This window comes from Anoplopoma fimbria, chromosome 20 (assembly GCF_027596085.1).
Source record: "Anoplopoma fimbria isolate UVic2021 breed Golden Eagle Sablefish chromosome 20, Afim_UVic_2022, whole genome shotgun sequence".
In the NCBI taxonomy this organism is placed as follows: domain Eukaryota; kingdom Metazoa; phylum Chordata; class Actinopteri; order Perciformes; family Anoplopomatidae; genus Anoplopoma; species Anoplopoma fimbria.
Window position 1 is genome coordinate 10,652,148 of NC_072468.1, and position 27,790 is coordinate 10,679,937.

Here is a 27,790-nt window from a genome sequence, read left to right on the forward strand (position 1 = left end):
TCCAGTCCTGGCAGCCACGCTGTGTCTGACATCATTACTTGAGTGTGCGTACACAACAAGCTTGGTGTCTCTCTCTCTTTTTTTACACTGGTTTATGTGAATAAGTTTCCTGAGTTCCAGCTTCATATTTTTACGTCAGCCAATTCATCTGTTTCTTTGGTATTTTGATCCTCTCATCTACGCTGCTATCATTCCCTCCAACCTTGTTTTCTTTCTTTTCTAGATTTCCAAACAAAATCCTGCTGTTTTGAACCACTGTCCTCCAGCAGCGCAGTATGCAGGCTTTGTATGGCTGCATTAAATCCAATATAATCCAGATAGGGGCTTAATGAGCTGGACAGAATATGTGTTCAAATAGAAGCAGAGAAATTAATGTTATCTAAAAAACCAGAGGCAGCCAGCTCACTTTTGGTGGTTCAACGTGTGGGAAAAAAAGCAAAACATTTGATGTAAGAGAGATCAAGTGGGGATAAAGACGGGATCACACGTTTGAGCCATTTCTCATTAGAGCCATTTATTCAGTGATGAAAGAAGGAGCCATAGAAAATGTCATTAATCCCAGAAGTAACGACTGGAATTTTAATTCAGAGGGGGTAAGGCATAAAACAGCTTCAAGTGATATCATCTGTGCTTTTCACAAGACGCAGATACCAAAAGACAGTTCTGTGACAGTTCAGCTTTAGAAACGTGTCGCTCAAACAGACAAGCTCTCAGCTCCTGTCCTTCCTTAATGACACCAGATTTTCATCCAATTTTCATCCCTTTTCTTTCATCTTTTGCTTCAGTACGCTGCTGTGCATTTCAACAATGTGCAAGCACAGTCCCTATGAAAAAAAATATAAAAAATATAAAAAAATTATACATTTGGGCCATTTCCAGGATCCAGTCCAGAAGCTATTTGCTGACAGACATTTTTAATCCCTCGATTAAAAGCAGAAAAGCTTATCTCATAGAAACAGACATCCGAATCAATCACTTGATCTGCTGCTTGCTCTCTGTAAAATATTAAAATAGACACAAAAAATAGATCATGCTTCTTTCCACTAAATGTTTGGAAAAGAGAAATCTGCTCACTTGGCTGTGAGGAGGAGCGGGGGAATAATTTGTCTCACATTTCCCTCCCATGAGGGGACATTTGGAGAGACATTAGTGAGCACAGACAGAGGACTGGATGAGAAACGTGAATATATTTGGAGTGTCAAGCGTCCCCCTGTCAACAGATGGAGCTTCTGGGAAATATTTGTGTGCTGCAGATAATCAAACAATTGACACTTTGGACATGAGAGCCTGTCTGTGTTTGCCGATGCTTCATGCACCGACACAGTGATTACCTCGAGGTTTGTTAGGTTTGTCAGAATAATATCGTCCTCTGTGTGCCCTCTGATGGTAGAACAGATCAGATCACTTTCTAATAATAGCATCCTTTGTGAGGAGTTTATAAGTTGTTCGTATGGCTTTATAAATGGTTAATTAATGCCATATAGATCAGTTATGAGCCCTTAATAAGGACAGCGTTTGGGTTGCAGCAGGACAGTTGCTTTGTCTTTGTCTCGCTCTAGCTTTAGTTCATGGTGAAGACATCTATAATGGACCAAAGAGCTGCATCCTTATTGTTATCAGAACTGCTTATAAATGTCTTTATATATCTATAACTATAATAAAAGCAACCACAGAGGTAAGTCTTATAGGCCATCAGCAACAGCAACTGTTGACCCCTTTGTAACTGCAGTGTGTGTTTACTTCCTTTTATTAATGACTTATTAACACATGAAGCTGCAGACTTAATAGCTTATTAGAAACTAATTAACATTTATTAATTATTTGAATCGCAATGACACCAAGCAGAGAGATTTTTCCTCACCCATAATTAATCGTATAGAAGTGATCAATAAAATCATTAGTGAATGGTTAATAAAGCCAAATGTTACAAGTTAGAAACCTGTAATAACGGGACATCTTTTGAACAAGACAAAAAACTCATCCCAAAGGATTAATAATAATGCATACAACAGTAATCATCATCAGGGACAAGTTGACAGCAGTCCGTTTAGTCCTCATATTGCTAACAGAACAGTGTGAGTGATTGGCTTACAGCTATACGTAGAAGCTAGGTTTTGCATCGCGTCTTGGTTCCCCTCGCTAGCTTTGCTGTCAATCCAACATGTAAACTGACCCTCACACTCAGAGGCTTTGAGGCTAAAGGAGCAATCTCTTTAAAGGCCCAAAATTTGAAATATTCCCATTTTTTTCATTGTTGTGACTTTATACTTTATCTCAGGTAAACACTGTTTGCTCTGTCAGCACTGATGCCCTTGTTTGCACTATGAGTGCTGTAAGCACTGTTAGCCTCTAGCTGTCGGCTCAGCTGTCCCCAAGTTAAGTTAATCTCTCAATCATGGACACGCTCTGAATTTTCGAATTGACCACTTTTAAGCAAACCTAATATTAATAATCATTTTGAGCATCACTTGTGACATAATATTTGACTGCATGACGTTTTTGATTTAAGTTGGACTTTCAGATATAATAAAATCACAAAACGCCATAACAGATTGGTCCACTGACCCTGGGGTTGCCATTGTGGATGTTGTATTCATTGTAACAAAATAAAAGGGTGTTTGTTTTGAACATCCAAGCTTGTCTGCTAATACTCCCAGACTACCTGAACCATAGGAACTCTTAATGACCTGAATAACGTGATTAAGTTGTTTGGTCCAGCTCAGCTCAGTCACAGGTCCCTCTTGAGCTTTAGTTTCATATCTCTGATGTGCCGGAGGAGAATCTTCCCTCTGTGCTCCAGAGTGCGGATGAGCGGTCTGAGGCCGCTGGCCCCGCCTTGGCTGTCCCAGAATTCCCTGTCCGTGTAAAGGGAGCGTAGAAGAAGACTCTCCAGACAACCCGACTGGAGCACCGACACCGCTCTCTCTGGAAACCTGACAACAGATCAGCATCGTATTTGATGTGTTGTAGCTTTAAAACAAACAACAACAACAAATGTGTAAACCTTTCCTAGAAGCTTCTGGAGGATGTCATGTTCTCTGTACACATCATTATAAGAGTATTGGACCGATTGTTTTTCTTGCAACCTCATAACAGTCAACTGTGCTTCCTACAAAATAAATTCCAATAAAACTAACTTTTCATTGTGAATGAAAAATGATCTGTGGCCACCCTGTAACATCGCTGTATGTTGAGTATCACTGAGGTACAGTAACTGTGAATGCACCACCCAGTCCCCAGAATGAAACGTTTAAGAAAAAAGATGGATACCTTAAATCTGTCTGATCACGAATGTTTCTGAACCAAAAAATGCGTGTTACATCAACTATTCTAAATATGTGTATGTCAACGTTATAGGGTTAAACTACTTGGTTAGGTACAGTCAAAGGTCATGTTTTTTGTTAAATAAGTACATCACTTTTGGTTTCACATTGGACATGAACAGCGGTATACTGGGAGAAAGTCCCTTGTTAGACCCAACTATTTACCCCATCCTCCTCCCTTTACGGATCTTGAATAAACAATTTCTGACATGTCGAAATACAAACGTGATTTAGGAGATTCATGTTCCCCTGAAAGTGTAATTGATGATGTAGATTCATAATATGGGAACGTCATTTTAAGGAGACCAGGCTGGATTGCCAGCAACATATCAATTCTAAAACAAATACTTGAGCAAAGTTGATAAAAATCCACTAGAAAATGAGTCGCTCAATACCTCTGTAAAATAACAGAATTTTCCTTTAATTTTGCTTTTTCAACCTAATCCATCTACCTTATGCAGTGATGGGGAAATAAAATAAGACCTGAATATTCTATTTCCATTCAGTTTCACGTCCAGGCTTAAGATATTTAAGAGCATTTTATGGAGCGGCTCAGTAATCCAAAGTGACAGACAAAAGGGGGAAATTCTATCAGACCAGATTCTCTCAGCATGTTGAATAGCAGGCTAATTGAATGCTCACTAATCTAATCAGACAGACACTGAAACAAACTGTAACGAGCTTCCAGAGGACGAGTTGAAAGCTGTTCACCAGGGAAATATGTTGTTAGATGTGTTTTTATTTTCTCCTGAAACATTTACTCCCATCACTGTTTGTGCATGCTGTGAGACCAAAAGAGCTTCTGACTGCGTGGTGTTACACATCGAGCATAGAATTAAACTAAATATGATTTAAATATAGTTCAAATTTGTATCGTCCTGCTTTAAAGCAGTGTTTTCTACTCACTGGTCAATGCCCTCCACCAGCCTGAAGTTGAGGTTGTTGGTGGACTGATGTGGTCTGCCAGCGTTGTCTATGAACACCAGTCTGGAGGGATCGGCCTTCCTCACCTGAACACACACACACACACACACACACACACACACACACACACACACACACACACACACACACACACACACACACACACACACACACACACACACACACACACACACACACACACACACACACACACACACACACACACACACACAGACACACACACACAGTCAGGAAGAAACCCACAAAAAATGCATCTAGAAAAAGAACTAAACAGGAAAAATCTGGAAGTATATCATTGTGTGGCTGCAGAAATGTTTTTTTATGGCGAGCTGCACTTCGGCGCTGCCTAGTGTGTTTTTTGGGCGTTAACTGGCCATGCACTGTTCACATAACATCCAGTAATGTAAAAGGGAGTGGTAGTAATATGAGTTTAGCTTGCCACTAACATTCCCTAACTGAGCAGAGTATCCATAGCAACATACTAGCTACAGTAACTTGAATTTGAGCATCAGCAGCAGCAGCAGATTGATTTGGTTTTAGGCACATCACCCGTTAAAGCCTCACTAACCAATACCTTTACACAAACAATGGATTAAATGACTGCGTAAAAGGGGACAAACTCATGGTCTGTAACTTTCTAAACAGTCCAACATTCACACCCCACTCCTCGCTGGGATTAGCCAGCTGTGAGGAGGTGAGAGAGGGGGGCAGGGTTTGAACTTCTCTCTCTAGTTCTGGCTGTTCGGAAACAACTCCGGAAAAAAAGGACCGGTTTCTTTTCAATCAACGTTGGGCATTTGTCAATTTTGTGTTATCGTATTATCTAATAATAAAGACGAATAATAAAATGAATGGCTGAGTTCCATTTAGCTGCTTCAGTCTCAGAGTCCTGCGTAAAAGGGGAATGTGACAATAATCTGAATTTGATACAGGTTCATGTAAACATCATATTCTGTTTGGATATTCTGTAGCGGGATATGTAGATAAAAGTATTGTTAACAAGCTTAGTGATACTGTTTGATGTCAATTCAAACCAGATTTTTATTTGTTTTAGAGGGTATGATTTATATTTTGTTTCATATTTATTCTCATTATTCTCATGGGGCGGCTGTGGCACGAGGTAGAGCGCTTGACCCGCAACCACAAGGTCGGTGGTTCGAACCCCTCTACAGGCAACATGCCGAGGTGTCCTTGAGCGAGACACCTAACCCCAAAATTGCTCCCCGGGCGCTTCATTGCAGCCCACTGCTCCTCCGGTATGGGTCAAATGCAGAGAACCGAATTTCCCCATTGTGGGACTAATAAAGGCTTAATTATTATTATTATTATTATTATTATTATTATTATTATTATTATTATTATCTACCCAACATCTCCCTTGCCTGTTTTACGTTCAGCTCTGTGCGTTGTACACTGGTTGTACACCAACCACCTAGCTAGCACTTTGCAGAGATGCATGCCCCAAAAGAAATGCCCACATTTCTGTCAGGAAGAGAAACACACCTACTTTTAAACATTATGGAAGACTTGGTTATCAACAGGATTTTTTGAATATGGTCAGGTAAGACTTGGATAACATCTTGGACTCAGATTCACCAATGTCCCTCACTTGATATAAGTGTGCAATTGACCAGTATGAACACAATGAATTGCATATATCAGTGTGTGTTTATGAGAATTGTAAATTGGTATAATTAACCACCCAATAATACCATGTAAGGCGTCCTGCTCCGTATGTGGTAAATTGAAGTCCTGCTTTCAGAGATCCATTAAGCAAAGTCTATCTACTAGGGATTCCTGAGAGAGGCCCTATTGTCTTTTTTTTAAATGAGGGCAAAAAACAGAATATTATGTTAATGAAAACGTAATCACTGAATAACTTGAATAGAATAGAAACCTCATTAATGCTATGAGGGACACCTGCGATTTTCCAGCTATGACGAGTCCAAACATCTGCTCTGCTGTGGTTTGTACATTAGGGTAGCTACAAAATAAAAATAAAAATACCCAATGACAAAAGCAACCATCACACAAACAGCTTGATCTTTTTTAACTTAACAAGCTCCTCCACGGAAACATCTGCCAGACTCATTGGCTCATTCGCTGTAGCTGTGAAAAACATATTCATCAGCCCTGCCGGGTGTTTAATATATGCTACTGTTGCATGCATTCTGCTGCGTTGCCATGGAAGAATGGCAGCGGCGGTAAACAAACAGGGCAGCCGTGCTGGATTTCATTCTCTTCAGCCCTCAGTCATGACCAATAATGAACAGCAAAGCGCTCTGAAATCACACAACCATTTGGCGAGGCAGGAGAAAAAATAATACGTTTTTGTATTTTTTACCAACGCATCAATCAGAGCAAAGAGCAGGGAACTAGTCCTATTGACTGAGAAATAATTAATTACTGCCAATAAAGAGAAAACAGCACAAAGGCCTTGTAATGTTTGAGGACATAAATTAATTTTAATAATGGCACAAAGAGAGAAAATAACATCAGTGTTGTTTGTGAGACACATACCAGGATGTGGACCAGCAGCAGGTCCTTGGTGTTGCCACACTTGGTGTAGAGCAGGTTCTCCACACAGAGTTCTGTCGGATCGGGGGTGAAACCGCAGCAGTACCTGTCCAGCCGGTCGTTTACCTGCACCGAACAGACAAAAGACACAACAAAAAGTTCTTCAGCTGTGACGGTGTGAGGTGAAGCTGCTCAGCTTGGATGATATCTCACAAAAAGCTAGTTCAAAATGTTTATTTACAGCTAATATTGTCAGAAAAAAACAGCAGAATTGACTATTAATCAAATGCTTTTCTTGGTAAAGATGCAAATACATTTTGTAAATGGTAAATGGACGGTACTCGGTTTTCTAGTCCTACGACCACTCAAAGCACTTTAACACTACATGTCATCATTCACCCATTCATACACTGATGACAGGGACTACCATGCAAGGTGACACCTGCACATCAGGACTCATGATGGATAGATAGATAGATAGATAGATAGATAGATAGATAGATAGATAGATAGATAGATAGATAGATAGATAGATAGATAGATAGATAGATAGATAGATAGATAGATTAATGTTTGAAACAGCACAATTAATTCAGCAATAACCCATTTATCAAATCACAAAAAACACCTCAGGCGAGCATTAAAACTTTTGGAGTGGGAGAGTAATGAAGTTTTGTTGAATTTTGCTAAAGCTATCGTTCTAAATGTGCATAAAAATATGAGTATGGAAACCCCGCTAGTATAAGATCCACCTGAATAACTCTCAAGTAAAAGTGTTGAACATGTGAGGCCGACAAGCCGAGAAGCAAACAGACACAACCTTGACGAGATCTGCCCTCAGGTCTCCTGCAGGGTCTGGCTCTTTGTGAAGGTCTGTGTGTTTGCACTCTCTCTGTATACATGTAGTGTGCGTACATGTAGTGTGTGTGTTTGGTTGGTATCGCTGCACTCGCGCAAGTCTGTGCGTCTCACACGACCCCGGGTGCCCTCAGGTCAGCCATGTGTGTGTGTGTGTGTGTGTGTGTGTGTGTGTGTGTGTGTGTGTGTGTGTGTGTGTGTGTGTGTGTGTGTGTGTGTGTGTGTGTGTGTGTGTGATAGAGAAGAGGGTTTTAGTTTTTACTGTGCAGTAAAGTTGCACCTCCAATGGTTCTTCTCACTTGTGTGGTGCCTTCTCACCCTGCCGCCACATTTCCATCCCACACTTGAATACTAATTCTGAGTTCGGTCCTGCAGCCTTGTGGAGACCGAGCCAATATTGACTTACACTGCCACTGAACACCAGCAGGGCTCGGGGAGAGACGAGATGTGGTGCTCTGCTGTGGTCAGAGTCAACACAATATTTAAGTGGATGTGAACCGTGCTGTTTCTTTATTCCACTATTCTGTGCTCCTTGTCAGTCAAACAGTGTTGGCATTGGACTACGTGCTGACTTTTCCTGACTTTTACTTGTATTATTTCTGTAAAATTTGACTTTTGGTAGGTGCTTTTCTTATCTTTTCCGCCCAGTTGCCAATAAAAACTGTACGTATCTGAAAATCACGGATACATTAAAAGTTAAAAATAACTGCAATAACTAGTATGACATGGGAGAGGGCAGCTGGGAGGGGTAAAACGAACAAAGGACTCTGACACTGGAGACCGCTTTTCTTGTCTCGTGTGAAACTAGTTAAGTTATTACCGTTATTGCGCTACCATGTTACGCTACCATGTTACGCTACCATGTTACGCTACCATGTTACGCTACCATGTTACACTACGATGTTACGTCAGGATGTCACGTCACAACGTCACAACGTCACAACGTTACGCCACAATTTTATGCTACAATGTAACACTAGGATGTTACGTCAGGATGTGACGTCAGGAGGTTACGCCACGATGTTACATCTGGATGATAAGTCTGCATGTTAAGTCTGAATGTTAAGTCTGAATGTTAAGTCTGAAGGTTAAGTCTGGATGATAAGTCTGCATGTTACATCAGTAAGCATTTCGCGTTTCTGCAAGCGGGATACAAGGCTGATATGAATCGTATCTATGAAACGTATCCTGTGGTGTGCAGAAGTGCCAACAATACTATTGATTAAAAGAGTGCAATTAGATATCAGATAAAACACTTCTGACTGATGAAAGTGCACAACAGGCCAAAACTACCAGGGTTATTTCTACATAATGGTTCAACTTCATGGGCAATGCCTACAGACAACAAGTGTGCATACGTGTGTTTATGTGTGTGACCAGTATATTCATGTCTCTTTGTCTGTTATTTTGGATTCAGTGCTGTCCCTTCAATTAAAGATTGTGGTGGAAATTACCCAATTTACTATACTAATACTATCTATCAATGTCCCGAGATGAGTCTCAATGAGCGTTGAAATAATGATCAAATGACAAATGTCTTTGAGGTATTTTATTTCTTGCAAGAAAGAGGCAGAGGTTTACAGGGTCACAGGGAGCCTGCAAAGCAATGCACTGAAGAAAAAGGCTGCACACCCCTGGTATATATGGGAAAAACCCACAGAGACGGGGTACATTACATTACAGTACATTACATTCCTGACATAATGGGTCAAACCTTTACAAATATATCTTCCAACATACACTAATATAATTTTCCATTACAAGATCCAATACAGCTCTTGGTCTGAGTTTAGTGTGTGTGTGTGTATAATTTGTGTGTGTGTGTGTGTGTGTGTGTGTGTGTGTGTGTGTGTGTGTGTGTGTGTGTGTGTGTGTGTGTGTGTGTGTGTGTGTGTGTGTGTGTGTGTGTGTGTGTATTTGGATTTACATTTTGAGTGGAGTCGTTCATACGGTGTCAACTTCTAATGATTCTGCCAGAGCTGTTGTTTCTGTGCTAAACGAATACAGTGTGGATGGATGGATAAAAGGTGAAGGCGAGAGAGTGAGAGGTGTAAATTATGTAAGCTCTTGTGTGCCATGAAAGGAATACACTACATTATAAAGAAAACAGTACAGTATTATTGAGAGAATGAATAATTCCAGTTTTATTTAACATGCATGCGTATGCATTTTTTAAATCAGCATCTGATAAAAACCTCTACGCACATAGACTTTTGCACACTGAGTACGATTCGTTTTTATTCTTCTATAAAATTGCAATTACCAGACAAAACTGAATTAATGATATGGTAAGCTCTAGTCCCTAATGAAAGTATGACATTAGCAAGAAGCTATCATTTAGCTGCCTAGAGCACAATCACTACCGTCTAGTCTTCACTACACCCTTTGTTTTGCGACAGTCCCAGGTTCCAAGCTGTTCTGTAATCACCTGTGACAATCGTTCATTCATTATACATTGTTTGTCCTAAAGTGCTTTGTGCTGGGAGACGAATAAACTGAGGCATCAGCTTATCAGATACCATTTTGGATGATGACACTTGCTGGTCATCAAGTACATGAGAAGTACGACCCACAAGCAGCCAAGGCTCCTCTAATGCAACGTTCTAAGACGTCAAGGTGAATTTTGTTTCTCCTCGTTCACAGTTGCCGCTCGGCGTTTAAAACCAAAATGACGAGCCAATAACGGGGCATGCTAACATCAAGCGGTAAACAGCAGTTCAGGCAGGAGCCTACCGTCAGGGTTTTAACCGCTCACCGTGATGATAACATGTATTTGTATCGAGTTTCATCTGAGCTCCTGAACACACAGCAGAGCAAGAGATTCCCTACATTGTACTTTTCATTTAAGATGAAATATCCTGCTGAATGGATCGCAATCAAGTGATTCCAGCGAGGTTAAATGACAGACTTTGCAATTGTATTGCATGGCACAACCCCTGCTTACACTATGATTTTGTACCTCTCTACAGAGGCACAGTGCCATGACAACACCACAGGATAAGCCTGCCCTTCCCTGCATCACATGACACAATCATGGCAGAGGAACAAATAACGGTCTGGAGCCAGCTCTTTTCAGAGAACAGAACCAAATAAGAATCCTCACCGTAGGTCTACTTAGTGATATCTTGCGGCTTCAAATATAGTAACTTCTATTATTACGGTGTGTTGCCTATATTTATGTTTGTTTACTCTGGATTAAAGAGGTTCAGTTAATCATATTTGGCTGTGTTTACTCGAACGCTATAAAGCCACAAATACAGTGAGAAAAGCCAGTCTGGCGGGCGGCTTACATCAGTGCATAAACTCAAAGCTTCCCGCAATAATCCTGTTTACTCCACTGGATATATTGCTATGATTATGAAAATGGTATTTGAGTTCTGCTTAAAGTATAAAAAAATTTTTTTAATTAAGCTCAGGACGCAAAATATTTCACTGTATAAATTTAGAATCTGTGTTTAGTTATTCCCAAGTTTGAAGTATTTTAAAGCACAGACAGTTGTCTGTGTGCGTGCAGCAGCTTGTTAGAACCTGGTGGTGCCATGTGTGAAAATTAATTACTTGATGCACACACACTCGTTATTCATATACGTATCTGTGTTAGTTTAAGAAACAAATACAGGAATACAAGCATTGACAAACTGATTTTCATTAAATAATGCACACATTAAACTGTAAGTGAACATTTTTGGTAGTGAATGAAAATACTTTAATTTTTTTCTTATCATTAAGAAATCCCTTTAAGAAACCCCAATCAACAATGAATGAATCTAATAGCAAGTAGTTCGTGTGTGTGTGTGTGTGTGTGTGTGTGTGTGTGTGTGTGTGTGTGTGTGTGTGTGTGTGTGTGTGTGTGTGTGTGTGTGTGTGTGTGTGTGTGTGTGTGTGTGATTCCTCTGTGGGCATAGAGCTTCATTTTTTTCCCCCACTCACTATTAGAAACACACTGGGTGACATGTTCATGCTCATTAAAGAACCAAATCTGCAAATAGTCCCCAATATAACTGCTATTTCGTCCTGTTTGAATAGAGCTGCAAAGAAGCATAAGTCCCTTTCAATTTTCCAATAGACAATGTCAAGTGCCTCACAGTTGGACAACTTCTTCTATGGACATGAAAATCTCCTGGTTGAGTCATCAGTACAAAAAAATGATAGTGCCTCGATAGCCAAATGGTTACAGCAGACAACTGCAACGCCCCAATGTGACTCCAGCCAGAAGCCTTTATTCCAAAAATTAAGTCAAGGGTGCAACTGTGGACAAAAAAACTTGCATATCATCAAGAATCAACCAATCAGCGAGCTGTGAGATTAAGTTTTTTTAGAAAACTGACAATACAGTTTGCAGCTTAAATGAATTCTGGATCAATTTTGAATAACATTGGCAACTGTGACTACCACTCTGATTGAAACCACTGGCTCGCTTCTCCTCCATAGCAACAGTGGCCGTTTTGTGTAAATTTACAACGTCAATCACATTTTTTAAACTTTGACCATAATCAGTGGGGAAAGTACCTTTCCTTCAAAATGTAATCGAGAATGCAGTTGAGTTGTATGGTGATGTAGTTTTCTAGGAGATAGTGATGGTTACTATGCCAAAATGACCGACAAAATTGGATTTTTCATAAAAAAAGTTGAAATAATCAAAACTTGTTCTCATAACAGGAACCTATATGATCATAACATTATCAGGGAGAGTTTCTTGTTTCTATGTTAAGCAATAGTCATAGTGTTTTAAATAACTTTTTATATATTTTTTTTTTAAATGTCGGGGTTAAGATTACATTTTATTTTTGTCTGTTACGGTGGTCACTGTTTGGGCAATTAAAGAGCCTTCTAGAGGGACTTGGCCTAGAGACATAACAGACGACGCGTCTTTAGGGATTGAAACTAGAGATTGAGACCATATACGCATGTTTACAAGAAGTAGAGCTGTTTTCTCATTGACTTCCATACAATCTGACTTATTTTTTACAACCAGAGGCGTCGCCTCCTGATGGCCATTAGAGAGAATGCATTTTAAGGCACTTCAGCATTGTCTGTACCTTTCAGAACCGGAGGTTGCCACCTGGTAGTATGAAGTTAGTGTTGCTGTCATGTATGAGCACACACTGTAAATGTATTTCTGTCAGGCTCACTCTTCCAGCAGCAGTGTGCTGTTGAACATTTCACTCTTATTTCACATTTCACCTCCTCAGTGTTGAGTTTGCTCCGACACATTCACACTGCACCCTGTCACTGATTTTACAACCTGCAGAAGTAATTTTGTCCTGCATTGTTCTGTCCACACACTAAGATGGAATGTGTTTCTAACACCCGTCTGCAGTGTGTGTCTGTGTGTGCGAGTGTGTGTGGGGTTGAATATGAATAAGCCATGAGGCAGCTCTCTCCCCCTCACTGCTAGAAGTCAATCCCTGTAACAGGGCCAAGCTCTAATAGCCTCCTATTGATCTGCTGAGAGCAGATGAGTGCGCCTCTGAACACTTGTTCCTACCTGCTCCCTTAACACCTCCCTGGGCTCTGATAGCAGGGAAGCAGACACCGAAGGCGCAGGAAGAGCAGCGTGAAGGACATAGCTTCACACACACACACACACACACACACACACACACACACACACACACACACACACACACACACACACACACACACACACACACACACACACACACACACACACACACACACACACACACACACACACACACACACACACACACACACACACACACACACAGAGACAACGTAAGTGGAGGACACCCTGGGGAGGACAGTGGAACTGAGGATAAAGTGACAATTTCAGTGCAGGTTTCCAAAATCAAAATGTACACAGCTGCAGACTACTACCTAGCAAGTTACACTGCAGCTTTGAGGGGGAAATCGACCAAAGTGCTGCACACTCTGAGTCTATGCAGTGTGTGACAGACTCAGATTATAGTCTGACATCATCTAAAAAGTGCGATCGTGGTCAAACATGGCAGCAGCTTTGATGATGCCCACCCACCATAGAAAAGTACAGTTTTATTCTAATAATGTGGGCTCATTTAAAGTAAAGTGTTTATCCTCTGGGGAACATGAATGTGTGGATGTTTCATATGGTAGAAAGGCATTGGTGTGTAAAATCGGTGTGCACAGATTGTTTAAATGCATGCAAAAACCAAGGTCTTAAATATGAATCTAAGTGTTGGGTTAGAGCAGCTGATTTCTTGGTGTGGCCCAGTGCCTTTATGGATTCTTCACTGGTGGCCCCAGCAACATCATGGTGACACCAAGATGTCACTGCACATGGCCAAAGAAATAGTCCAGCACACAACTCCCCATAAAACCCCAAAACAGATTAAAGGGGCAGTATGTGATGTCGGGCCATGTGCTACAAAGAAACAAGGGGCACCATTTCACCTCTACCACGGGGTCCATACAATCTGAATTTACAGTATGATTTAGCGGCTACTACAACTACTAACTAACTAACAGCAAGGCAAGAATATGCAAAATTTAAACAAACAAAGACCGGTCAAAATGCTGCTGCCTTATAGTCTTCACGTTTGGTGTTGCGTTGTGCCACAGGTTTGTTTATTAGACTAAATCCAAAGTGGCAGAAATGAGAAATCACTCCTCTGGGAGATGGAACTTCAGTTAGCAACCGGAACAACTTAAAACCGCGGCTGCAGGAGTCAGAGCGGGCTGGTGACCTGCTAGGTGCATCTGTGTAACGGCAGCAACAGAAAGTTTGCTGATCAAAGCAGCCTTTCTATGGCGTGGAGGACGAATTGAAAACACCAGCTATATTCTCACTGTGCTACATTACTTTCTCTGACAGAATGCACAAACATTCACATTTAACATATCCATTGCTTCGCAGAATTTTTTTAAATATACTGTTTATATATAAAGCTGCACCTCTGCTAGAGCGACTCATTTTGTCAGAAGCATTTTTAGATTCATTTCAGACTGTGTGCGAGTGATTGCACATTTAAGTGTGTTTGCGTCTGTGAGTGTGTACTTCAGCTGCTCTTCCTACATTTCAGAGCTAAATGTTAAGAGCCCTCTGGACCAGCTTTGCATTATAGCTGAACACAAGTTTGGTCATGAGAGAGAAAGTACTACGATTACCAAGGGGCATGTTGGAGTCAAATAATGGAACCAGTACTTTATATTTATTTTTTTACAGTTCTAAACCAACGTTTCTCTATACTAAATTCACCTGTTCAACCGAGCTCAGCCTCAGCTCATCACAACAGTTACTCTGGTATCCAAAATGCACTAATATTGGTGTGTGGTGGTGGTTGAGTTCATGAAACCGTTCATGAATTTTGAAAGATGTTGTCAGTGAATGCATTTTGTATCATAGCAATGAAAAGTTATCCACATTCATTAATCCGTGCATGGGCGAGAACTCGATATCCGTGAGTGTATCTCACACACACACTCACACACACACGCGCGCGCGCACACACAAAGAGTTAAAGACCTGCATCTATTTCGACATTCTGTTGTGTCTCAAGGAGTAGCCTATCATACGCAAATTTAACGTTTTTTTGTCGAGCTTCACATCGGCTTGGAATTATTCCCGGGCATGCTCAAAAGTTCTAGGTCAAATACTGACAAAATGGCCTGGCTACACTGATTCCCGTAACCATAGTAACTCACCCTGTGCTGCTGCTTGTGTTCGGTGTGTCACATGAGATACACCACACTACACTACAGGCTGTGAGGCCCTAAATATGCTGACCAAGAACACATGAACTTGGACTGATTGATGCACCAATGCACCAAACCCAAAATGACATCAAACCTATTGGTTACCAGGGCAACTGTAGAAAAACCTGTGATTATCGATAGTCTCATCAGACTAGCAGAGGCACTCCTATTGACCGTGTTGCCTGACTTGACTGCACTCTGAGTAATCATTGGAGAGGAATTAAGCAGGAAGAAGAAAATCCACACTCGGAAAAAATCAGTCAAGTCAGAATTAACCACACGGCGCATAATCTCCTGTCCAGTTTAGATCTTGTTTCCACAAAAAGGCTTTTTTTCCCCACAGGTTTATCTCTTACCAATGTTTTACTAGAGCACCACCACAAACCTGCATAGCGCATAAAACATAATTATATGTTTGGTCCCCACTGCTAGATGCTTTTCAGACTGTGCAATGAAATAATCCGTATGTTGCTGCTCTCTTGTGTTGTCCTTAAAGAGGAGTGCTACAAACAGCTTTGTGCGTCTGATGTGTGAGATCAGATGGCATCTTATCTCAATTACACTTAAAGCTGAGTCTTACATCACACCCGAAACCTAACGGCTCGGCCGGCCAGGACATCTGGTGTGTGTGTGTTTGTGTGTGTGTCTGCACCAGACATGAGTCATTTCCATTAAGTCTGTGTCTTCTCTTCCAAAATCACTGAACAAATTAAAGAACAGGTTTTTTCCAATTGTGTCATTTTGATGACAACAAAAACAATATTTTCTAATAAACTTTATCACTGAAATGTGCCAAATAAAACTTTATAAAACATCATTAAACTCTGGCAGATCAGTTAATTAGAACACTGTAATAACAGCCAGCAAAGCTACAGTAACATGCCAGGAGATAGTGACATCGGCAGCATTAGTGCTACCTTGACCAGCATGTTTGGTCACATGAACCTCACCCTGCAGGTCGTAGCGGCCCGTCAAAAGTCTCCCAGCTAGGTCGAAGAGTTATTGTGACTGACTAGCTCTAACAAGTTCCTGTCTGGCTAGCGTGTAAGCATTTAGCTCACCAACTAGCCCTGCAAGGAGTCACCACGTATACCAATTAACAAGCACAGCCTAGTAATGAAGATTTACTCTGCCGTTTCACTATATGGTTTGACCGGGCTTTTATAGACTCCCCCTCCCACTATAATGCCACGTTTACCTGGTACTGCTACCGTGCTGTTTCCCGGACCTCAGAGTGAACATTACTGTAAATGCTTAAATTAAAAAACAGCCTGTCTCGCAATCTTTCCCTTTTCATGTAGTAATCCTCCATCTCACCAACTTGACTCCCGTCACCTCATTCCTTTCTAGGATAGAAAACATTTATTTCACACTCAATTTTCATTTTTATCCCAAAAGACTTTTGGCATATGTATTGTTGAGTTATAGGCCAAAAATGTGTTTTGTGAGGTTATAGTGACCTTTGACCTCTGACATCCAAATATTGAATCAGTTCATCCTTGAGTCCAGTTGGCTTTTGTGCCAAATTTGAGGAATTTCCCTCCAGGTGCTTTCACGAAAATGGACCAGACATGAGGTCACAGTGACCTTTATATATATAAAAAGCACTCATCTTACCTGCAACAAGAAGTCAAAGAGAGCCAGTCTCCCCCACTCTGAGTGGTGAACTCCCATGCAGGGCGCTGACCTCAGGTCTGCCTCCCTCCCACAGCGGAGCAGCAGCAGCTTCTGGTACTGGGTCCAACTGAGTGGCACCGAGTTCTGGTCGTTGTCCTTATCAGATAGGTGCTGAATGTCCGGATCCCACCACACCACGGGTCTGGGAGTGCCGCTGGTGTATCGATACGGCAGAATCTCGCTGCGGAAAGTCCTCAGCACCGCGGGGAGACTCCTGTTAAGTCTCAGCACCCTGTCCAGGTGGAAGGCCAGAACCTCGAACCAGTCGTCGGTGCGTTTGATCAGGGAGCAGTGCCCCTGCTGGCAGCGCTCACCGTGGGTTTCCAGACGTCTGTGGTCAGGTCCAGGCTCAGGGGAATCCCTCTTAGGGGAAGGCTGCTGTCATGGAGAAATGAAGTTATATAATGCTTTCCATTTAGTTTATAAAATCACCCAATATCAAGAGCCCCAGGCTACAGCCATGAATAACTGTTAAAATGGCTTCACTTATGATAATGTGAATGTATATAAAACAATCAAATAATAACTTTTCAGCCAGCAGTTCACTTCATAACACCAGATCTGCCTTCAACCTTGCATGGGAGTCAAATAGCTGCTATGTTAACGCCCAGTAGCTGTTTGACAGATTAATTGCTGCCAGCAGGACGGTGTACGTGGGATTGAGTCATAATGAACTACAGAGCCCATGTTGATCGCAGTGATGACACATGTCATCCCAGCGCAACAGTGGGGCTCAGTGACACAGGGCAATAAGATGAATCAGGCTTTGAACAGACAGATTTTTGTTGATTAACAATCGCACATAACTGGTTAAATTTTTTCATTGGATTTGCTGATAATAAGAAAATTATAGAATATCATCAGCCTTTAAAGTCTGCAACAAGCAGCCTCATCCCGTTACATGATATCTTGTGGAAAGAAGTTTGTGATGAACATGTTTGATTTGCAGATAATCTCTTCCTTTATCAAGACTACCGTAACGTGGTGCAAAACCCCAGGGACGCCATTTGCCTTGCTAAAAGGTCCTCCTCACCATAAAAACACTACTTAAGGATCAATTGAAGTCAGACAGTGAATGGCAGTACAGTAGTAAATCATGACAGGCTCTCTCTCTAGTGGCAGTGTTTGGTTTGTCCGTTCTGGGCTGCTCTAGAAACTTGGCCGTGCGACATGGTAGCGGGTCCACTCTGTGAAGACGACCCGCTACCTATGTAGATATGAAGGGGCTCATTCCAAGGTAACGGACACACAAAGACTCCTAGTTTCAGCTGATTGTACACTTATTCTGATTCTGATATTCCATTTCTGCCAATAGATCCCACCAACATGCTACACAATGAGCCTTTAAGGATGTCCAGTCTGCTCTATAGGATACATGTCAACAGTGGTTCAGCACAGAGCGTACGCTCAGTGTTTGTGGTTTGGAGATTAATTGTTTGAAAAAGAACCCATCCATCTAAATTGTGTGACATTTAAAAGTCATCTCCCGTCCATGTAATTCAAATCAGCGTACCTGCTGGTGTGCAGGAGGATCCAGCGCCACTTGGATCACCTGTCCGTGTGCGGGCACCCTGTTCTTGCTGACCGGCTCCCCCTCAGCTAGGAGCTCCATCTTCTGGATGTCATCCTGGCTGAGCCAGGGGAGAGGCCGGAGATCAGGACTAATCCTGATCCCCCTGCGGTCGCCGTCTGGAAAGTCCTGGTCCCTGAAGCTCCGACACCAGCCGCCGTCCTCTGCCTTCATGGCTAACAAAGCCTTCCTACGGTCTGGTGACCCTGGATTCCCCCTCTCTTCAAAGTGATCCTCCGAAGGATTATGCTGGTTCTTTAGATCCCTTGAGGGCTTTTTCACAGCCTTGTGCTCCTTACCGACTTTGTCAGATTTCCCAAAGTGCTTTGCTGCATGTCTGTGTTTTCCCAAAGCCTGGTGATGCTCAGCTGGCTTTGCACTTGCACGACCACCATGTATGTGGGAGTCTGCATTCCTGTGCCATCCGTCCACGTGTCTGTCTGCAGCCAGTCTGCCATTCATTAGACCGAGTGCTGGAGCAGGGATCCGTGCTGCTGTGGATTTACCCCTTTCAAGATGAATGTAGGTCTGCACAGTGTGCTTCACCACAGCGTTGTGGTTGCTTGGCTTAATTCTATGCTTTGGCCTTGTGTTGTTGACTCTAATCTCAGGGAGACGGGGATGCTGATGACTGTTTGGGTGCCTGGTGGCGCCCTTCGTCTCCTTTCTTTTGGAGGCGATGCCTTTGTTTTTGTGTTCATTCCTCCTCTCTTTTATGCTGTTTTTGTCGTAGCCAGCGGCTTCCATGAGAGCCTCCGCTTGCGCCAAACTTTTAGATGGCTCTCCTCCGGCACCGGATTTCCAGGCCTTGCTGTGGGCGTCAGCGGCCGGAGGGTGCCCCACGACTTTGCGCCTGGGCCGGAACTCACCGGCGGAGTTCAGGGCTCGGGAGGACCGCCAGTCGACATCGTGCAAGGGGAGGGGGAGAGTCGTCGTCATCACGGAGATGGCGAGGAAGAGGAGGACGAGGGGGGAGAGGAGGAGCAGCCACTTTTGACCGCAGCAGAGTTTCAACCACGCTCGCCAGGCCTGGGAGGAAGGAAAAAATAGAAAGAAAGAAAGACAAGTTAGAGGGAGACCAACAGAGCCGTGATTATGATGGAGTGGTACCATAAATTGCAAAGATAGCATTTCAGCTACAGAGAATGGGGACGCTCAGATTCCTGCGGGGTTAACTAACCCAAGGCTGCACTCTCTTGGCCACAAGGCATGTGGGAAGCAAGTGTGCAATGGGAAAGGGAGAAGAGAAAAAAATAAACTGTGCTGTGTCGCATTATTCTGCTCCGTCAGTTTGAGTGTTTTTTTTCCCTAAAAATGGAAATGAGAGACTAAATCAGGGATTTTGGTGACAAAGCGGTGAGCAGAGCTGAAACATCCTGTTTACGCTGCGCAAATCTGAATATGGGAGCGGCAGGAATACAAAGCGCGTGTCGGCCGACTCTGTGTTTCCAGTAGCTCACAGCAAGATTGGGCTTATCCGTCCGAGACCAATGCGATTGTGGCGTGCCAGTAATTCAGTGCTGCAGCAGCAAGGGGAGAAAAAAAAGGCCTGTCACCAACCTTAATATTGCTTACTGTACACTCACTGGAGGCTGTGTGAAAGTGATTTTTGCTATAGAAATTGAAAAACCCTGCCCTTTATTTACTGTGGAGTCGAACAGAGGCAGCCAAATTGCAGCTCCGTGAGACCAAATAATAAAACCGACGTTAAGAATTATTGTCAGGGTGTTCCAGGGTTTGTGTTTGCATCTATAGGGACACTTGTCCCGTGTGACGGCAACCGTCTGAGCAGAAACAACACATCAAATTGTCAGAGGAAAGGCTGGCACCCCTGCAGACAGGGTGGCCCTTTATGTTCAGTGGAAAGATAAACAGTAAAAGAAAAACTGAGAGCTTCTACAAAGAAGCTTCCTTTCATTCCAGGGAATTGGAACAGTGCCAAAACGACATGATCGGCCCTGAGAATAGCACTGTGTTAAGGCCTTGTATAAGTAAAAGCCATATAGGTGAAAAGTTTTCATTTTCCCACCAGGGTGACCCAGATAACCCACTGCTCTCCCCTCCCTGTCCTCCCCCATTTAGGCGAACGGTGAGCGGAGGAATGTTTCGGACCCTTGAGACGTCTTCCCCATCTTAACTACATTCCCGGATCCCTCCACCTGTGAAAGGATCCCATTATTCCTCCCCTGGACCGGGAGGCTCCCTGTGCTGGCAGCCTAAGCACCGAGAGAGCCTGACACGCATACACTTATACATTTACTAATGTGTTTCACGGTCATACACATATATATATATATATATATTTAACCGTGTTTTAATACGCTACAGTGAATGGTGCCGCAGTGCTGATGAAGGATAGCTCAAGGTGGACGTCTGCTAACAGTACTTTGTGTGAGGGATCCCAATGAATACTAATCGGTCTGCGATCGATCAAAGGTGCTGCACGGAGCAATTGGACGTCAGTGAATCACTGGTGCGTTTAGTGTGAGGCTTTGGAGCATTACACTGAATGAGTGGGATCGTTGCCGAGGAGGGTTGACAGCCTCCACTGACCTCCAAAAGGCTTCTTATCTATTTATTTCACAACGCAGGGTTTCACAGCAAATCTGCACGACTGCCTCATTCAGCTTGAATTTGTTTACCTTAATTGTGAGGACACAAGATCGATTAGTCAATTGCTCAGTTAATCAGGTGCAGAGAAAATGAATAGGCAGCTACTAAGACGATCAATCCATTGTTTTAAGCAAAAAATGCCAAACTTTTATTGGCTCAAGCTTCTCAAATGGGATTTTTTTTTGTTCCCCTTCCACAACTTTGTGAGAATTGTCTCTACTAACATTTGAGCAAACTTGCTTACATTGAATGGACAGAGAGAAAGAGAGAGGGGCCGAGGAGCTTGTTGATCGGCGTTGAGAAATGTGGTGTGAACAGCTAAATATAAAAGCGCTTCCTGCATGCATCACTGTGTGCATATATAAGTCTGTGTGTAGATTCATCTGTAGATACTGTGAGAAAAACATGTCTGTATTTTATTTGTTTTATTATTTTTGGTTGGTGGGTACAGAACCCTGTAATCTTTGATGCAGATGATGCTAATTTCTCGAATCTTTTCGTTTCAGAAGCCGTTATTGCGGCGATGTTCATGATAGGAGTGGTTCCCTGGTTGCTGCAATCAATCCGCCTGCACATGACACGGAAGACCGGAAACACATCGGAGCCATAGACTGTATATAAGAAGTGGACGTAGCTATCATGAAGTCACCCATTGGTTTATGGACTGCCGTTTTGAAGTATCGAGTTTTGTATTTTGGCCGTCGCCATCTTGGATTTTTGCAACCAGCGAACTGAAGTGACCATTTTTGGACTGTGGAGGAGTGACGTAGGGACGCCGTATACAGCTCTGGTAGCATATTCCGATATTTATGGCAGAAATGCAGCTAAACCCTGTTACAGTGGTTTCCTGTGCTGCAGCACAGATGCAATAGACCAGAAACATTGACCAATCGGAGCAGACTGGGCTTTTTCTGGAGTGGGGCTTAAAAAGACAGGGTTTAAAATGAAGCGTTTCAGACTAACTGTGCGTACAAGTATATGCAGGCAGACAGTGTGAGAAAATTAAGTGTGTAAACATTTTCTATCAGAAAGCCAAAATACAAGTATGAACCTGAAAATGTCTCCTCTTTAAAGCTGCTGCAACAACTCTCGCCAAGATCCAACGTGTTAATAAAAACATAAATCGGCCTCATGCTGAGACCTGACATGAGAACACCACCGCTATTATCAAGGAAACAAACACACAAGTCACCGCGCATTAACTCATTAGCGCTTCACTGGTTTACCCCCAGCGGCATGCCGTCCCTCCTTTTACACCCACCCCCCCTCGCTTGTATCGGATGTTTCGGCTGAGCACGCTATTAAGCGACCGAGCGCGTGCAGCTCTGTGTTGCTTGGCGTGAATGTGTCAGCGGGAGAGTGTGTTGTTGATACCCCCGTCACCTTCAACACCTCTCTGTGGTTAACACACCGCACGCAACCAGGCCAAAGCCAGAGGTCAACGCAGAGACGTAGTGGACGCAGCTGGAGACCCACTCGCAAGGACACGCTGTATATGTTTCATGTGATGTGGTTGACTGTTTAGACTATGCCACCGTGCACTTTGACCTGCAGAATAAATACTTAAAAAGAAAACACTGCGAAACCACAAACAGCGGCTCCAGAAGAGCTGTGGGTTAATAGACACAGACACACACACACTCTCTCTCTCTCTCTCTCTGGGCTTTCAGTTGCCTTTAAAACACAGGTTACAGGGTCTAATTTATTGTAACATTTTTCTGTGTTCCTTCAAAAAGAAAAATGACACTATTACTGGCAAGCTAAAGACATTTTTTTCTTTTGTTATCTCTCCAAGTTCTTTCGTCCTGACAGTATTTGTTCCTCCCTCTTTTTCTGCCTCCACTGTGCAGCTCTGATGAAAGCTCTCTACTCCACACACTCACAATCACACACTGTATATACATACGATACACATCTTCCCCCTGATAACCTCCTGCCCGCTCCGACAGGCTAGGTGTTTTTCTATCTGTCTGACAGCTCTTTCTATACCTTTCTCTTTTTACATTTCCTTCTCCTCCTGCTGAGGGCGTCAGGTTGAGACATGCAACAGGTGCTGCAGCTAGCCAGCTAGCCTCGGGAGAAAAGGAGGAACACCGTCTCTTTACACCATCTCATATATGAGATTTTTTATTGGCATGACAGAACAGGGCTGTTGGGATCGGGGAACCCTTGATCCGTGAAAAAGTTGAAGGCAGGAGAACCTCGATAGCAGATGGTTACAGCCATAGATGGTATATGAGAAGTGGACATAGTCACCGTGACGCCACCCTTTGGTTTGTGGGTAACAGTTTTGTAGCCTCGAGCCATCTTGCTTTTTGACTGTCGCCATCTTTCTTCTTGACAGTCGCCATCTTGTTTTTTTTACTGTTGCCATTTAGTTTTCTTGCAATCAGAAGTGAAGAGAGCGTATGGAACTCAGTACAAATGAACGCTGAATAAAACAGTCTAAGGTGAGCAAAATGTTACTATTAATGAACATTCATGAACTGAAAAAAACACTGTGAAAATTGAAAGTTCAAAGACGAGAACATGGACAATTCCCAGACTGGACACAGCTGTGGTAGCGACTTGTCAATCATAAGCTAGCCCCGCCCCAGAGCATACTCTGCTTTATGGTCTATTTGACTCTAAACGGATCATAATTTACCAAATGAACATCATGCTGTATTGAAGAAGACTTGAATCTAGAGATTGAGACCATTAACTCATGTTTACAATGTTTACTGATGGAATAAATCAAGTTAGAAGTAGAGTCATTTTCTCATTGACTTCTATACAACCAGAGGAGTCGCCCCCTGATGGACATTAGAAAGAATGCAAGTTTAATGGCACTTGAGCACTGGCTATACTTTTCAGAATCAGAGGTTGTCGCCTGGTTAGAGCGTACGCCACATAACAGAATCAGAGTGTAGGTACTTGTCTATGATAATATCCTACCCTACTAAGGATGTTTGAATATTGTGTGACTGCTATTAGCTTCAGTCTTCATGAAGCAATTTCTAACTTCGTTGGAACAGATATTAAGTGTTTTAGAATCTATTCTGTATGTCAAAAAATGTGCATAACAGAGAAAACTGAGGTCAGAGACAAAAAAGCAGAGAGGTTATGTTGTACTGACAGGTAAATACATGCCAGAGAGTCTGTTTAACACCATATGAATGATAAGAAGCAGATCATTCTAGCTCAATGCAGCTAGAATGAGCCGTTAGTCAACACTGGCTTAATAGAGCCATCAAAGCTGGAATTATGTTTGAAATGTATGAGGTCAAAAGGTCTCTGCTTCAATTACCAGCTTGCACACACACACAAATACCAACATAACACTCACTCACTCACTCACTCACTCACTCACTCACTCACTCACTCACTCACTCACTCACACACTCACACACTCACACACACACACACAACACACACAAAGAGCATCTCTCTGACTGGATCAAACAGGATCCACAGACTCAGAGAATAATCAGTTAACACAGATTGTCTTTACTCAGTCTGAGAGACAGTCTGTATGTGTGTCCATGTGTATAGCAGAGACAGAAAGAGAGACAAATGGGAGAAACAATGTCCCGTGAAAGAGACGTGTCAGTCCAACCCAGTCGGTAGAATGATAACGTTGGCATTGTACGTTTGTGCAAACCAGTGACCAAAAATATGCTTCGTATCAACATTTCTACATATTTTTCTATCAGCATTTTTTTTAAATGTTCATGACACTTTCCCCATTTCAAAACAAACAACAGAGTGCTATTTACATTTTTTAATACATTTAAAGGGTTATTTGTCGATTATTGCCAGATCACATTTATGTCGCAATATTTAGATAAAAGAGGCAACTGTTTAGTTCCCAGATTGTGATTTGACATGTAAATGTAATCTAATTTAAATTTAATTTTAGAAATTTAAAAAATACACAAACATACACATACTTTTGGGGATGTTTAACTGCAGATGTATGGAAAACATGATGACCGTGGGTCTAGCTTCTCTCAGAAGCTGCATGCTAACATGCCCACATTGAAAATGTTAACATGCTATTGTTAAGCAGATAATGTTTGCCATGTCCAACATGTTAGATTAGCTTGTGTGTATGCTAACATTTGCTAATTAGCATTGAACAAAAAGCACAGCCGTAGCTGTTGGCAATGTCATTAGTTCAGGTGTCAGGTAGTTGGTCACAAAGCAAAGTATATGATATATTAAAATGTTACCAATATTGAAAGAGAGAGAGAGCAAAGATGTCAACCTAGCAGGGATTCAGTTTTGAACTTGTTCCTCGTTGGGGCAGAGAAGAAAATGTCACTGAGAACAACTCAGTTGTGTGTTTGGCTGTATTAAAAACACAATGTAAGAGATGATGACTCATCAGTGTAGCCTGGTGAACTATTTGTTTGGCAAGAGGAAGAAGAGATTTTGTTATTATAATTTGTTTTCCCTTTCAGTGCAGATTGAACCTTTCAAACACCACCTAAAAAGGATTTGGAAAATGAAAGACAGAAAGGAAGAATGAAATATGCCTCTAAACATATTCATTGTGCAATATGCCCGAAATGTTTTATTTCTTAAGATAAAAAAAATTAATGTAATTTATTGAGAACAAAAAGTGATGTGGGTGTTTGTGGAACAAGACGAAAAACAGGGCAAAAAGCACATCTAAACAGTGTGTGTATGTGTGTATGTGTGTGTGGGTGTGTGTCCCTCAGCTGTCATCACCGGCCTGTCAGTTGAGAGGGGACCTTAATGAAAGCAGTCAGACCCCCCCCTCTCTCTCTCTCTCTTGCAGTACAGAGAAGAGCACAGGGGCGAGGATGTGAGAAAGATAAAACAAATGCAAAGGCAAAGAAACTAAAGCAAACTGACGCACCAGGACGTGGAATGCACTCAGCAACTGCTCAACTGGTTAGCTGCTGCGTTTGAGTCCGAGGACGACGACAACGTGCCAAAGATGATAAATGAATGAGTCCAGCCATCTACAGAGGCCATTCAGTGTTTCTACATGGACCAAAATGAGAGCGCTGAAAAAGGAAAGAAAAGAGGAGGTGACAGTGAAAGATTGTGTCTTCACCTTCACCTCATTTAAAAAATGCCTGTATTTTAAGTATAGGTTTTGCAATAAGTAATATAATCTGTACGGAGGTCTGAGAGGAAAATCCGCAAATACTACTGAATCCTTCTCCGCACATTTATATCATTTTTATACATTATGATTTACAGGTGACAATCTTAACAACATTAGGGCAGTGGTAAAGTGTAAAGTTTCCTTTGAGAACTCAAGGTAACACGAGGTTACATTATATATATATATATACAAATAGCCTTTTTACGGGTGACGTATTCTCTTAAGACTTAATAAACTGCCATTTTTTTGCACCACACATGCAGCGTGAGGCTTAAAAGGCACAATGCATCCCAGGGTCTGACCCCAGTGACACAGTTTGCGTTTATAAGAGGACAAGAGGAGTGCTATCAATATATGAAAGCTAGGGCGGAGAAAGGAAGGAAGTAATAATGTACTAGCCCAGGGCAAACATGCCTGAGGCTGACGAACACATCAATGAGTCGTGGAGCAGCTGAAGTAATATAAACGATGGGATATGAGCGTGCACACACAAACACGCACAGGATCACACAGCTGGAACTGATACATGTAGGCAGTTACACATGTGGACAAGCAAAAGCATTGGTAAGCATTCAGTATGAAAGCTGGCAGTATGGACTCAGGCCTGTGTGTGCTTGAAGACATTTCCATGTACGATGCAATGTGATTTATGTATTTCAATACCGTCCTGCAAATGTATCTAATGATTTCCACACAGTGACGCTCTCTGAAGAAGAAACCTAACACTGCTCTTCCTGTTTGGGTGAAACAAGAGCGGTCCTCTGTCCTGCTCTCCTGCTCTCCTGTCAGCAACTTTCTGCTCTAGACGGCAGCCATCGGGGGAAATCGCAAAGGTAAAATCGGACAATTATTAAATCAGACGGGGGTCTTCTTTTTGACGAAGGTAAAATGTTTCTAATAAAGAGCTTATCTTTGGAGAAAAAGGGTACCATCGTCGTTTTTCAATGTTCTACTGTACATTCTTAAATCAATGGTTCTTTCCTGATGTTAACTGTGGACTTAATGCCCAGGAGAAGCGTCCAAACATTCAACCCATGTGCTCCCCTTCTCATACATGTTAATCACTAACTACACACTACTTTACCTCGTCCTTTACATCCTTTATAAATGTCCATCCACCACAGCCATACTTTAACTAAGGGTTGCCATAAATAGACAGAGGTATGCAAGTCAACAACAATGCTAATGGTTCTATGTGGGCCCGAACACACAGAAAGCAACACCTATTGTTTTAAATGGCCAAACACATACTCTAAGGGGGCTTAGTCTTAGTCTTAGTCTCATGGGAGTATTTTGGGCATAACGCCAACCAGTGGAACCTTCCAGTCCCTTTAACAGGCAGGTGTGCCTCCAGGGATTTGAAAAAAAAGCTGTGCAGCATTTAAATGTTTTAATTTAGAATTTGAATGTCAACATTATGAATGAAGCCTGAAAGCCTTCAATTATTCAGTACAACCCCCGGGATTATTA

At 42.3% G+C, this 27,790-nt stretch overlaps 1 protein-coding gene across 3 annotated transcripts in view; it reads right to left on the minus strand.

Annotated features, from left to right (window-relative positions):
• Positions 1–542: 542 nt before the first annotated feature.
• Positions 543–27,790, minus strand: part of gask1a (golgi associated kinase 1A) — a 38,631-nt gene continuing 11,383 nt past the window's right edge. Inside the window, exons 2-7 of one of the 3 annotated variants that reach the window (XM_054621862.1) lie at positions 18,529–19,614; positions 16,956–17,393; positions 6,789–6,911; positions 4,230–4,333; positions 2,688–2,933; positions 543–824 (exon numbers count right to left, since the gene is read on the minus strand). In XM_054621862.1, coding sequence (XP_054477837.1) covers positions 2,729–2,933; positions 4,230–4,333; positions 6,789–6,911; positions 16,956–17,393; positions 18,529–19,614 — 1,956 coding nt within the window. In that variant the 3' untranslated portion in view covers positions 543–824; positions 2,688–2,728. Of the gene's footprint in view, positions 825–1,922; positions 2,934–4,229; positions 4,334–6,788; positions 6,912–16,955; positions 17,394–18,528; positions 19,615–27,790 lie in introns of those variants that run through there. The other 2 variants (XM_054621863.1, XM_054621861.1) reach the window with 2 other exon arrangements.